Below are 14,358 nucleotides of genomic sequence, written 5' to 3'. Positions count from 1 at the left end.
ACTGGAATGGTTTCCTGCCACACCTAAATGGAAGAGTGCTTGTCCTGCAGTGAGAAAGATCTCCACGGAAATGAGGAAAAGGTGGTACCTCAACAGTAATGAACTGAACCGCACCTTCTCTGTCAGAATCAAGATAACATTGCAAATATAGGATTTATCTAGCTTTTAATTGAAAACATGGTTTCATGTATAACAAAAGAGGCTGCTTTTTTCGAGATAGTCAAACATTACATTTTACAAAGAAAAACATTTACACACCACCTCATCTGTTAAACAAATGACACCCAACGCAGATGGTGCTTAAAATGGCACATACCAGAAAAATAGTATTTGGAGTATTATTGGTTTTCATTATACCAGAATTTGTTACGTTTTTTTTTGCTGTCTGTGGGCAACATATCAGAAGTAATATTCAAAGCTATCTTTATAAACTGCATGGATATAGGATTCACAAGCTCATCTGGTTGTGCTCTTTATACAGAAGCTGTTTCATGACCAAATGATTAGCACTGTCACTAGTCATTATTTTTCTATGAGGATGTACTGAATGCTAATTTTTTCACATTCAAAATGCAACTGAAAAGTTCCGGTTGGGGCTAGCTATCCAGGTGTTAAAAATGGTTCAGTTAAAGCACCACTAATCAGTTTTTTTTTTTGGTTTGCAAGCTGAATATCACACACACACACATACACATACTTATAAAGTTGATATGGATAATGTGTTAGCAAACAGTTGCTTATTTACACATCCATCTGACACAGAGCGACATCATCATTTATTTGACGTTTGTGTCCACTGGATGAATGTAAGGCCAATATTCACTCTCCTTTTAGTTCTGGTTTGGTCTAGACCATAGACTGCATATAAAGATGGACGACATGACAGCTCCCCAAAAGTGAAGCCAAAACATCTCGACCGCCCCCTGGTGACTGGCTGAAGTATAGGTCATAAACCATAACTTTGGTTCTAATTAGTTATTTGATGCTATAAAAAGGAGGGTTCACATCATGACTGACAGCTGAGGCCAGCTCGCGATTGAGTCAACCGGGTGTATGGGCGGGACCTCAATACCGCGGCTCCATCCCCGATCACTACAGCGCAGACTCTGGCTCCAAATGACGTCTACACTGCTCCCGTATCCGGAATATTTTGGCTTCATTTTTGTACAGTGGGAGGAAGTGGAGACGTCCTGCTAGATGTTAAACTTTCTTCACCGGCTAGTCACTAGCTTTATTTGTCTGCTGTTTGGTGCTGGGCAGGTAGTGTACAGTGGCTTTATCAGAGCTTTTTCACTAAAAACAGCTGCCTGCAGCTGGAAACAGGGTTAATGAGAGCTGTGAGAATGAACCAAAACAGAAAAGTTAAAAGCTGGAAAACTAAAACTATGAGCTGAAAGAGGGGAACTGCGGAGCTGGGGGATCATTATCTAATTTTCTCTGCTGTGTTATTTAACCAAAAGCAGGAATCCTTTCGATCAGTTTGTGACTTGCTGCCAGTCTTTCAAAATTCCTCCTCATCCATTGTTGTCAAAGGTCCTTCTAAATGTGAAGCCACTGAAAAATCAAATAATAGTCCACTCTTCCTGACATGAGCACTAAATTAATTTACATTTGTATATCACAATCTGGTGCTTCGAAGTGCTGCAGACATTTTCTTTTTTTTTCTAGAAATGTAATTCCCCCTGAATATTTTACAGTGCACTTCCACCCACACACACAGCCTACATCATTGTGCTGCAACGTTTCAAATTAAGACTGACAGCATGGATTTGAGTGCAGAAATGACAGTTTCACTTTTGTTTGGTTTAAGGTTTAGTAAAGTGAGTGAAAAAGAAGCAAACACATTTTCAACCACAATAGACACACACAACCTACTGCTTTCACACTCCTGACCCTGCAGCCTGACCTCGGATGATTCAAAGAGAAAGAGGAAGAGAGGGGCGGTAGAAAGTGATGAAAGCTCACTGCCTCTGCTTTTGTCCTCCCATGCCTTCACACTCCCCCACAAACATACGCACACACACCTGTCACCTGTCCTCACAGGGGTTGCTGTGCAGCATTTTACCTTTTTAAACATGTTTGTATTATCAGTTTAAATCTAATGTGTGTCCAAAAACTGTTTTTGAAAGTGAAAAGGTGCAGTGAATCATGTCACATTATGGAGCTCCTAATCCGATGTTAATACACTAGAACCAGAACCTGGCTGCAGGGATTTGCTCCCATTCAGACACAAGAACATTAGTGAGCTCCAACACTGATGTTAGGTGATAAGGCCTGGCGGAGTTCCAGTTCATACCAAAGTTGTTAGATGGGATTGAGTTCAGGGCTCTGTGCAGGCCAGTAAAGTTTTTCCTCACCAAACTGGGAAACCATTTCTTTATGGAGTCGGCCAAACAAACTGTTGACACAGAGTTGGAAGAACACTGTTGTCTAAAATATCAATGTACGCTGTAGCATTAAGATTTCACTTCATTGGAACTAAGTGGCCTAGACCAAGCCATGAAAAAGAGACCCAGACCAAAAGCACACAGAGCTATATGGACAGGTCCACTTTTGGCCTTACACTGTATGTTTAAGTGGAGTTATGAGGTGTGTACAGATCCAACACAAAGAGAAATGGAGGGGTGTAGGGGCTGAACTAACAATTGTTTTATTTTTTGAAATTCATTAACTCTTCAATCTTTAGAATACCATAAAATAGTTTAAAACTGCCTATCACATTAACCATGTTTCCATAAACGTATTTAATGCGCATTTTGAAGTATCGCATTAGAAAAGGTTGATGGAAACAGCAAAATTCGAAACTTCCTAAACTTCGTAAAGGCTTAGTGGTAGCGCGGGTCGTCCACCAACTGGAAGGTCGGCGATTCGATCCCTTGGGCAAGACACTGAACCCAAATTGCTCCCGAGGGCTGTGCCTTCGGTGTGTGAGTGTGTGTGAACAATGAGTTAGTTTCTTTGGACTGATGAGCAGTTAGCATCTGCCATCAGTATATGAATGGGGTGAATGTGATATGTAGTGTGTGAAGCGCTTTGAGTAGTCGGAAGACTTGGGCTATATAAATAAATGACGTGACTTGATGTCAATATCTCCATAGGAACCATTGCTGCTGAATTTTAAATCTAATTTTTCAAAACTGTGATCACCACAAATGAAATTCCATGTCCATTGTACTGGGGTAGAGACAAATATCTCAAAACCTGGACTAATAAAACCAAAGCTACTTATATGGCTAGATACCAGTAGAGGTAAGTGAGAAAATATGTATTTTCATTTGGGTGAACCAACCCTTTAATGTTTTAAAGATACAAAGGCAAAAGGGGATGTTGCTGACAGAAAATAAGAGAAACAGCTGGAGTTTCTGCTGACTTGCAATCTGTGAGCCGAAGTATGCACCGTCTCACACCGTCAGTGCATGATGTGACAGCAGATGTCTACTATCAGACAGGAAACACATCCACTGGCTGTTTGTGGCTTGCAAACACTGACAAAAATATTTCAGTAGTCATATTCATATAAACAAAGCTATTTAAAATCTTGCTTCATGTTATATCTGAATACATAATGATATACTTTAAGTGTCCAATGCAGGGCTGTAGCTACCATTAAGGACACTGAGGTCATCTCCTCTGTATTGATGGGGGGAATTTTATTCATTTTTTTTTTTTTTTTGCAACATGGGGGGGTTTACATACGGCTGATACCAGTATTTTTCTTGAGACTTTGACTCATGATCATGATAGTATTTCTAAAATCCTGGTCCCATGTGATTTCTAAAAGCATTTGCAGATGCTTTACCACCATGAAAGAGTACATTGTGGAGGAAATGCTTAAATTTCAACATACAAAAGGTATCAGCACTAAGTTTCAATTCAAATATATTGCTCTGAACTGAAACCTAAACCATGGCACACAGCAGTGAGAAGGTGGGCTTTGCAGGAATACAAATAGTAGCTTATTGCTGACTTTGCTCAATACACACAAAGCAGAAAAGCAGGGGAGCGTACAAATGCCAGATGAACATAAAGGAAGAGAGAGAAAGCAAACGCAGCAACAGTGAACAGACTGTAGCGCAGCTCCTTCCTGTCAGTGTTGTCCAGGACAATGTGACAAACAGCATTCACAACAAGTAAACATTCACTTGAGCATGATTGGATGTTGGGAAGATAAAACCATTTTTCATTTTTAATTCTGCTCACAAAAACAAGCAACTTTCACTGTTTTCTTTTTAGCCTGAATGCAAACTTGACAATTCAGGTTTGATGGTGGAATCTTGAAAAAGAACAAAACATATCTTTAGACCAAAGAACAGAGATGATCATATAATTTTCTGAAAAGGTTGATACCATTTTAAAAGGTGCTATTGTTAATCAACCAAGACATTTGATTCTAAAATGAATCAACATTTGTTTGAATGTTTTTAAGATTTTAGAGTTAATCATTTGTCTATATTTTTGTGTGTCAAAACCTCCCATAAACTCACTTTTTCTCATCTCTGCTTTCACCTCACTAATATCTTGGGTCAGTGCCTGAGGCAGCAGTGACTGTCAGTCAGGTCAGATCCAAAGGGCCAAGAACTGTGGGATAGCAGTCCAGAAATACAGCAACATCTTAAACACTTCTGCCTCTCCCCTTCAGCTCACCACCACTGTGACTCTGTGACACTAGTTTACACAATACCACAGCCGAGACAGCTCTGTTTCTTTGTTTGTTCGAGGAAAGAAAAGGAAAGGTCGGGGGCAAAATGTTTAACTTCTGCTTATTTTGTAGAGCAGTTTTGTATGCATGCCAACAGTAAACTACTGCATCTTTATCTTCACTAAATGCTTGATTAACAGCATGATACTGATAAAATAATAATAAAAGATTTGTACAGAAAAAGGGTCCATGATTTTGCTGAGATATTTCAGTTCTCAATCAACTGATAACAACTTGGCCTTTGTAGATATATTGACAATTGACCGACTGATTCATTTCAATGAGGCCACTGTGTTTGTGGAACAGGAATGCTAACACAGGGGTCCCAGGGAAAAAACTCAGGATCGCTCAGCAAAAAAGTTGGGCCTGTCTCAAGTTTTGCTGCAACCCAATGGAACCTCATCTGGCAAATGCACATTCCTGGTAGATCACTTTGTAATGTGAATGGTGTAGTTCTACCGTTTACCATGGCCATTGCGATAACGTGCCAGAGGTGTAAAATCCTTCCTCATATGGTGTCTCACATAAATCGATTACTCAAACTGGATTTCATGGATCATATTTCATTGTCTCACCGGTACTTAAAACAACACACCGCAATCGATGCAGCTCCTTGCAATTTTTACCTGTGCTGTTCTTTGGTCTGAATGCCCTGAAAGACAGCAAAGATGGGAATGGAAGATGTAGTTGACATGCAACACAGGTCCCAGGCGAGGTTCACACCTATGTTGTTGAAGTAACAACAAGTTACTCTCTGACCTACTGAGACAAGAAAACTTTCTTCATATATTTACTATAACCTAAAAAGGTTTTCACTTGCAGAATATCCTGTGATGCTACCGTGGAAGGATGTACTGAAATCCAGCCACCACTTCCTGTGCACACTGGACCATTTACGGTGAAGATGAACTTAAACAGAAATCTGCATAATCGATTTTCGATACTTCGTAGCTAAACAGTAGCTTGCGAGAATGTGTCGGCTGTGATGCAAGCTTGTGGAGAAGAGGGTCAATCTACATCCTAACCCTCACCTTTGGTCTTGAGCTTTGGGTAATGATCGAAAGAAGATTGCAGATAAAAGCAGCCAAAATGAGTTTAATTTGCATAGTGGCTGGGCTCACCCTTAGAGATATGGAAGGAGCACAGTTCTGCAGTACCCCTGTAGAGTGTTATGGTCAGAAAAGCCAACTCCAGATTCCATATCCATGACAAAAGGGTAAATAGCATGATGAGTCATGTCAAGATGTTTCCAAGTTATACCACTTTAAAGTAATTCCACACTTATTTGGTCATGAAAAAGGAGAAGTTAAAGTGATGACTGAATGGAAATATCAAACGATGTACAGCGCAAAGAAACAAATCTCTCAGCTATAACAGATACGGCTGACTTTCTAATCAGTGTCTCTAAGCATTTCCCACTGCAGAGAACTTGAAGAAATAGGAAGACATGCGTCATCAGCGTGCGATTTACATCAAATGCAGAAAGCAGCGTGGTCTTTATTTACTGTAGCAAGGAGGAAAGTAAAGGTGTCGAGGTTGGGCATGTAACGTAATGTTGGCTTTTTGTTCCAGTGACCACGATCTTTCCCTAACCTTTTTTTTATTATTTCTACTTTATTGGATAGTCACAGTAGAGAGATACAGGAAAGGCAGGGAAGAGAGAGAGGGAATGACATGCAGCTAAGGGCCCGCCCTGATTCAAACCCGGACTTAAGGACTCAGCCTTAATAATGGTACATGCTCTACCAGGTGAGCTAACGGGGCGACTGATCTTTCCCTAACCTTAGCCAAAGGTTTTAGTTACCGAAAAAACATACCTTGAAATAATAAGCAAATTAACCTTAATTTATCTGCAAAAACCAAAGCATCTGAATGATTATATTATTATATCATTCCTCAGAGTGGATGCTCAGGCCATGGGATTTCTGAACTTATCTGAACTCATTTCTGAACTTTTTTTTTATACAGTAACGTTGCCTATGGTATGTATGAGCAAGAAGGTGTACATACAAAAAGTTTCTTCAGGACTAACTGAGGTGACATACAATATTTCATATACAGGATACATTGCTGAAAAATCATCAGCTTCACTTCACCTATTGAGAATGAATGTCTTAAAATAGATTTCATTCTGCGTGAGGGAAAAATCTATTTGGGCTTAAAAGCAAATTGCACTGTGATGACTTGTTGCCAAAAACATAAATATTCGAAATGCATTTCTTTTCCCTGTAGGAATAATTATAGGTTAAAAATCCAAAGACACTGACAGAGCACACAGTGTCAAATAAATGTTTGCTGAAACAAATATTATACATGCATAAATGCACGCACAAAAACTCCCCAAACTCTACTATCTACTATGACACTTTGCTCTTTAAGTCGCCATGGGTCTCTTGAATGCGCCTTTACTCTGAGCACTTATAAAATCCATCCAGCTTCATTTGACAGCTCAAGGGGCCTTGAAACTTCCCTTATAAATGTTTCAAGGGGTGAAATGCCAGGCCATGCAGAAAAAAGTCAGAAAAAAGTTCTCTGAGGCAGTTATGAAAAATCTATCAATAATAGGTGTTCAGTTCTGTTTTATGAAACAAACCTGGTTAGGCAGTCCAGAACCTTTCTGCTTGGCTGAGTTTGAGTGTTTGCACAAATTTAGTTTGTTACTGTGTCTTATCAATATAGGGCTAGATACAGGCCAGAGAAATACAATAAAAATAATGCTAATTGATTGGTGACATGATCAATACTAACCCAGTTGCCTAATGGAAGCCTTTAGTTTTAAGTGATCAAAAGGAAACAATTTATTTCTTAGATTTTAATTTGCTGGGTTTCAATGGGCAATTTTTTTAAACCACGTCAGGCGAATCCTAGTGGGTATCATCAGTGTGACTGTGTGATGTGCATGCAAAAGCTCCTCTGCATGATGGCTACTGTAGACAACCCCCCTCCACAAAGCGCCTGCACCAGGTGTGGATCCATGTGTGCACTCCCTAATCTTGCCAGGGTGAATGTCATTGGCATCTCCAGCGTGCTCGCAAGGTGAGAGGTAATCTAATCACTAGGGAGACAGAAAGTAGATATGGGGTAGGTGGGAAGATGAAGAGGTGGGAAGAGCTCTGAGAGGGCTGGGAGATTAAAAAAAGACTTTAAAAAAAAGTCTTAGAACTACCCCAACAAATAATTGAAGGACATAAAACAGAGTATAAAGCTACAACAACAAATGGTGATAGATGAAACCTCTGACACTGAGCAGCGTCTTCTGTGTTTGAAAAAATGAAAGAAGGTGAAAGTATGAAAGGAGGTGAATGCTACCGTAACAGATGTCCACTTAATGACTCTGTCACATATTTTTGTGAAAGATGATTTTCTTTCTGGACATGCAATTAATAAGATTAACCCCCAAGTGGAGGGGCGGGGTTAATTCCCCCACGTAGCCATATCTGGCAAAGTATCCTTGAGCAACGACACTTACAGGCTGGATATACTCCAAAATGGGCACAGACAAAGACAGTGGAAGCGCTTCCAAGTCTGTTACTTCGTTGTGGCTACAGTGCGTTTGCAGATGATGTTGCATTGCAGCAAAAGTTGAATAAGCAAGTTCAGCTTTTTTGCCGAAAGACATTGCATTTTTTTGCCAGAGCCACGAGCCACACAACTACTTTGGTCACTTTTCATGTGAACAACTGAGCTCTGGGAGAGCCATCAGGGTGGCTGTGTGAGGCAATCACTATGCTGGCAGGCTGTTTGCCTCACCTTTGACTGTGGCCATTCAGAACAAGTATCAACACTTTTGCATTTAGATATGGTCAGACGACATGTCACACAAACTAGTTTGTTTCAAGCATACCGAACCCTTTAACCTTTACCTACCCCAGGGACAAGGCAATCTTGTGACCTTTGACCTACAAGAAAAAAAACCCTTCTATTTCCTCACTTTACATCCACAGTGCATGGTCCAGAGCATGGTTTAAGAAGGCACAAAGTTTTAAATTCAGACCCTCTTCAAAGCCAATAGCAAAAAAATTATCAAATCAAGTGATGACGATTCAACCAGATGGAGGAAGGCAAGACATGCTGTGTGCAGTTGCCAAAATCATTATCAACATGTAAAGGATAAGTCTTAGAAAAGTGTCACCAACCATCTTTAATACTCAGCCTTGCTTTCTCATTAATTTCTAATTCCACTGATCTCCTGTACTGATGCTAACCCTTTTCATTTCCTCTAATAATGACACCGGCCAGACGAGCATCAATATCCACTCGTTAGCATGCCGGTTAGCGGGCAGGACTCTGGTATGCAGATGAATGCATGGATCTGAATCATTCTGCGTGGTAATGTTTCTCAGCAGGGCTCCACTTTCTCATTATTGTAACCATTAAGATGCACAAGAGGCAGTCAGATGCCTCCAGTGATCACCGTCAATTACATGGTGCCCATTGGGGGAGCTGGCCTGAGCCTGTCAGCAAATCATCAACAGGAAGATGAGGATGAACTGACAAAGGCCTGACGTGCTGCTATACTTAGACGCTTTCAGGTTTGTGCTTCAACCCAAAGCTCCAGTCATTTCACTGTGTCAGGCCAGCAATTATGAAATCAAATGAAATTGAAAAAAAACAAAAACAAAGAAAAACCTTTATTTCTAATAACTTTGCTGCAAACTGAGGATTCATTAACTTAAGTGTTGCTCTAAAAGCCACACCAGTTTTTTAAAACCTGGGTTACTTACTTACTTTATTAGTGTTCACTTCATTGATGGGTTCTGGGGACACAGAATGTCCCCCAGTATTCTTTATTTTGACTAGGGCTGGGTATCAAAGCTCAATACTTCTTTGGTACCAACCAAAATATGTCCATAGTATCGAAAACTGTCAAATACAGAGAGATGACATCAAATGGAATCTTGTTTACTTATTCTTTGATCAGATACTTCCTTCCGTTCATTTATTATTATTTTGGGCATTTTATCCCTTTATTATATAGCGATAGTAGGGAGATGACAGGAAACAAGGCTGAGAGAGATGCAATAAAGGCCCCCGGCCGGAATCAAACCAGGGATGCTGCAACCCATTTGCTGTCCGGGCCCCTCAGCTGTGGAAGGCCCTGCTTGAGAATCTCAGGCAGACAAACTCAGTGTCCTCTTTTAAATATCTTCTTAAAACTCACTTCAATCTTATGGCTTTTTCTTAAAATGATGTTATTTATTGTAACTATTTTAATTATTTTATCTTGTTTTATATCTTATGTTTTGGATCTTATTGACTTTTATTATTGTTTTTATTGTAAAGCACTTCCTAACTTTGTTTTTGAAAGGTGCTATATAATTAAAAATATTATTATTATCATTATCATTATTATTATCATCATCATCATCATCATCATCATCATATTTTGGTCACAATTCTTGAAAAAAACAAATTTAAGGCAACCGTCTCAACAGAGTTTGTGTTATGTATATTTGTGTAAAAAGTTTATATCAGCAGATATAGTGCTATGATATTTTTAAAATATGTCACAAGAAATGTATTGTGCATCCAAATTTTGGGTCAGGTAGACCAATTTTGACCCTCAGAAAGAAAATGTTTGTGTGTGTATTGAACAAATAAATATGTATTGCTTGCTTGTTATTGTTTGTACCATGCAAACTCTGTTTTGGTTCCGTTGCCATCAGTGAGGTTTCCTTTTTTATGTGTCAATACATTCATCATTAAAACATTTACTCATTCCATTGCCCCATCCCTTCACCAGAACACACATACTCAGCATCCTCTCAAATGTCTGAGCTGTTGCTGAAGCAACTACACCATGCTATTCTAACTCGACCATTTCTAAGGTGCTGCTACAGAGCCTTTTAAGGACAGATTTACAAACTAAGCCTTCTATTGTACTACTGTTAATCTTTTTGGAATATGCTGTGCTAAGTTAAAACTGTCTGTTCTTTTGATGAACTCCTTTCCTCCTCATCATTTTTGTAAAGGGCACAAAGTCTTTTATGTGCTTGTCTTCCCACCTGTGTGTGCATGTGGATGTAAAGTACAGTACAAATGTGTGCCCTCGCAACTGCATGTGGACCAGTGAGGCGGTCTGTGGGCTGAAAATGAGGGCAGTAAAAAGCCTCAATAATCACACCACAGAGTCAAGCGTCCCCTCTGGATAAAAGTACAAAACCACAAGAACAGACGTCATTCATTCATCCATAAAACAAGTTGGGGTTTTTTTTTAAAGCATCTTGCAGCCACAGTCGTCTGTGATGATTAAATATGTAAGCTACCAAGGCCATAGAAGTTCTGAGAGATGGTGTAATTGGAAATTTGTTTCATTATGTATGCACATATTTGGACACACTGATGAGTATGGATGAAGCCTTTTGATTTTTACGCCCTTATGGCCTTTACACAATGTAACATGTATGATGATGGAATGAGCACTGTAGACTCTTGGCCACAAGCAGACTTTAGACTTTAACTCTTGTTGCGAGAGATCAGAAAGATCAGAGAAAGGTTGATGAGATATCTGACCTGCGTCACAGTCTCAGCCTCCCTCTTGGTCCGGCCTTGAGAAAGCCACTGCACCGTCACTGTCCTTCCCCCCCACTGCCCTGGAGGACACAAAGCAGGTGGGAGATTAATAAGATGTAGGACTGCTCACATAGACTGTAACATTACATGTGAGGCAGGTCAACGCCGATGGGAAACGCTTACTGGTAAAAGGTTAGAAAGAGCGAACAGAAGAGAACAGTGTAAACTTCCTGCACAGTGAAGTGTCGCTATGTCAAACAGCGTTACAATATAAGTGCTCCGTTAAAACTGTTCAGTTACAATGTAAAAAGACGTTAGTTGCCACACATGCACAAGCCTAATTTCCACTCCCACAGTTATCCATAAATAGATGCAGACATTGCTTTAATCACCTGTTTGCCTATCAATACTTCAGTATGTCCCAAAAATCTTCAGACCTGTTTAAAGCTGAAACAATTCATCTATTAGTTAGTGGATCAACAGAAAAAATAAATCGACAACTATTATTGTTTCCCCCATTTTTTCAAGCAAAAATTGTGAATAAATGCCAATTTTTATTAAAAAGAATGACAAAGAAGTAGCATAATTTCACAGATAGTGTCACATCAGCAAAAATCCCCTAACAATGCCAATGCAGCTGTCAATATGCAAGACCTTTACGCACAGCTGTGGCTATTATAAAACCCATATTTTTATTAATTCATCATCATTGGCGCTATATAAATAAAATTGATTGAATTGTACCTATAAACCATCAGCAGCAGTAATATTGTATCATCATCAAACATTAGAAAGGTAATCAATGATTTAGTTTGTAGCACTCTTTTCAAAAAATACTTTACTAAGAACTTCACAATAAGGGATGGAGGATAAAGCTGAGCTGAAACTCACTGTAAAGCTCCACAAAGCCGAGGGCAGCTGCAAATTCAGGTGATAATTCAACGTATCCTCATAGATCGTATGATATCTTACAAAACGTTTTTTGTAAATAAAATACAATTTTTCATGCATAATCCTACGAATGCCCAGTAACCAGAATAGGGTACCATCAAATAAATAAAATAAAATGCTCCCATTGGGCCATCCCCCCCTGTTAAAAATGAACAAATCGCCTACTGCATACACGTACACACCCAGGAATTAATTCTGCAGTGCATTTTTTGAATTTGCTTCTGGTGGAATGTAAACAACAGATAGAGATAGTGATGATAATATGGATTTCTTCTTCACATAAAAAGTTTGACATTTGTGAGACAGTGTCCGTCCACTTTGCCTGCGTTTGAGCACCAAGCATCATCGATGTGAACACAGAGTCCTCCTCCTTTCATCTTGCTGGAGTCTTGCGCTCCTTCAGCCCGGTACGCGGTCCGCCCGTCGAGTGCTTGATCCGGGATGTTGATGGAGCAGGTCTCTGTAAAGATGTGGGCACAACAGTCTCTGATTCCGGTTGCTGAAATGCAGTCCCATTTCGTCCAGACCGGACGTTAGCCAGGAGCAGCCTTAAGTCAAAGCTGGGCCAGCATGGCTCCTATCCCGGCTGTCTGTCCTCTCCTCCTGGGAGATCACAGCAGCCGCCGTCGTGCCTGGTCCGGGTTGATCTGGCTCTAGGTCTTTAATCCAAACCCCGGCTTCCTTTTCCGATGATAACGATGATGTATTACTGTTATAAGTAATACGTGTTTGAGCAATAGGTCGAGCATAAGTTCCAGTCAAATTGAACCATTTTTGCTTAGCTCTTTAAAACAAATCCAATCAGACATCATTCAGTGATGTTCAGCAATAAAGCTGAAAAAATAACAGATTAAAACAAAAATGTAGCAAAGTTTGAAGGAGCTACCGGGCGCTCCATCTACATGCGCAGCCATTGCCATCAAGTTAAGTTAAGTTAAAAATGCCTTTCGACTGGCATTTTACAGATGACTGTGTGGACTGTAAAAATATTGTGAATAATCTGTGAAACTTCTATCTCTCCTTTCATCTCTACCTTTTTATACCAGAGTCTGTTCAATTTAGGCTAGTGTTCTGAAGTATGCTTGAAGTGCTCGAGTCCTCCACATATGCACACATGTTCTTTGTGTGCACACTATTTTATACATTTGGCCCTTGCTGATAGTCACTGTTCTCAGCTTAGGTGCTGCGTGTGCAGAACCCCATGTAAGTCAAATTCTCTCATGCCTACGCACAACAATGGCTTATCACCAACAATCTGTCTTCATAAAATCTAATTAAAAACTGAAAATAAATATACCACAATCAACCATTGTAATTTAGTGCCTTTTTGTTATTTATTTAAAATTGTTAATAAGGACCAAAATAAATTACTACTACTACATTGGAAAACTATTATTTTCTCATTTCTCTTTCAGCATTTGTCTTACTGGCTTGATTTGAGTCAACGCACCAATGCAGTTCTGAGGAATAATGGCTCCCATTTTCACCGAGCAAGGATCTCAACAGGATGACTAGATTAGCTCAAATGAATCATGAGCTCACTTCAAATTGGCAAAAACACTTCTCAGGACGTTGAATTTCAAAGAGAGTGATTCATCAGCCCAGGCCAGCTATGCACTATATTACAGATAGCATTGGAACATCACCATTTTATTTTAGCAGAATAGTAATGAACAGACCAGACAGAGGTGTTTTCAGAACTTTCATTTCAACTCTGGGGAACATTTAGCTGATATCGTTTGGAAAACAGAACAAGATGCAATATCAGGCTGGAGTGTAATGTACTTATAAAGACCTCAATCTGCGGTTTATCAAGCATTTGAATCAAACACACACACACACACACAAGAACACACAGTTGGCCAAGCACAAAAGAAGACCGCAAGACCAGGTTTTGTAATGAGCTCCCTTTCCATGTTTACCAAATGAAAAACAGAGAGGGTTTTTAAATGAGAAGAACAAACTGTCTGAGTTTACTTTCCCAAAGCCAATGAAGAGAATCAATAATCAGTTAGGGACTTTAAAACATAGTTATGAACCCAGCAACACGAGGACAGCGGTAGTAGCATGTGTATTGTCTTAATTATTCGTTCCTGGAACAATGTATCCTCCCATCACCAACTTTGGTGGGGTTACATGTAACATGGGTTTCTTCTCAAGTTGTTCGGTTTTGGTGAAACTTTTACAGACATTAT

At 39.7% G+C, this 14,358-nt stretch overlaps 1 protein-coding gene across 1 annotated transcript in view; it reads right to left on the bottom strand.

Annotated features, from left to right (window-relative positions):
- Positions 1-14,358, bottom strand: part of adam19a (ADAM metallopeptidase domain 19a) — a 212,519-nt gene that overhangs the window by 169,765 nt on the left and 28,396 nt on the right. Inside the window, exon 2 of the mRNA XM_044184761.1 lies at positions 11,213-11,292. Within this exon, the coding sequence (XP_044040696.1) occupies positions 11,213-11,292 (80 nt within the window). The remainder of the gene's footprint in view (positions 1-11,212; positions 11,293-14,358) is intronic.

Source organism: Siniperca chuatsi, linkage group LG22, assembly GCF_020085105.1.
Source record: "Siniperca chuatsi isolate FFG_IHB_CAS linkage group LG22, ASM2008510v1, whole genome shotgun sequence".
Classification (NCBI taxonomy): Eukaryota; Metazoa; Chordata; class Actinopteri; order Centrarchiformes; family Sinipercidae; genus Siniperca; species Siniperca chuatsi.
This window is presented reverse-complemented; position numbering and strand designations above follow the sequence as displayed.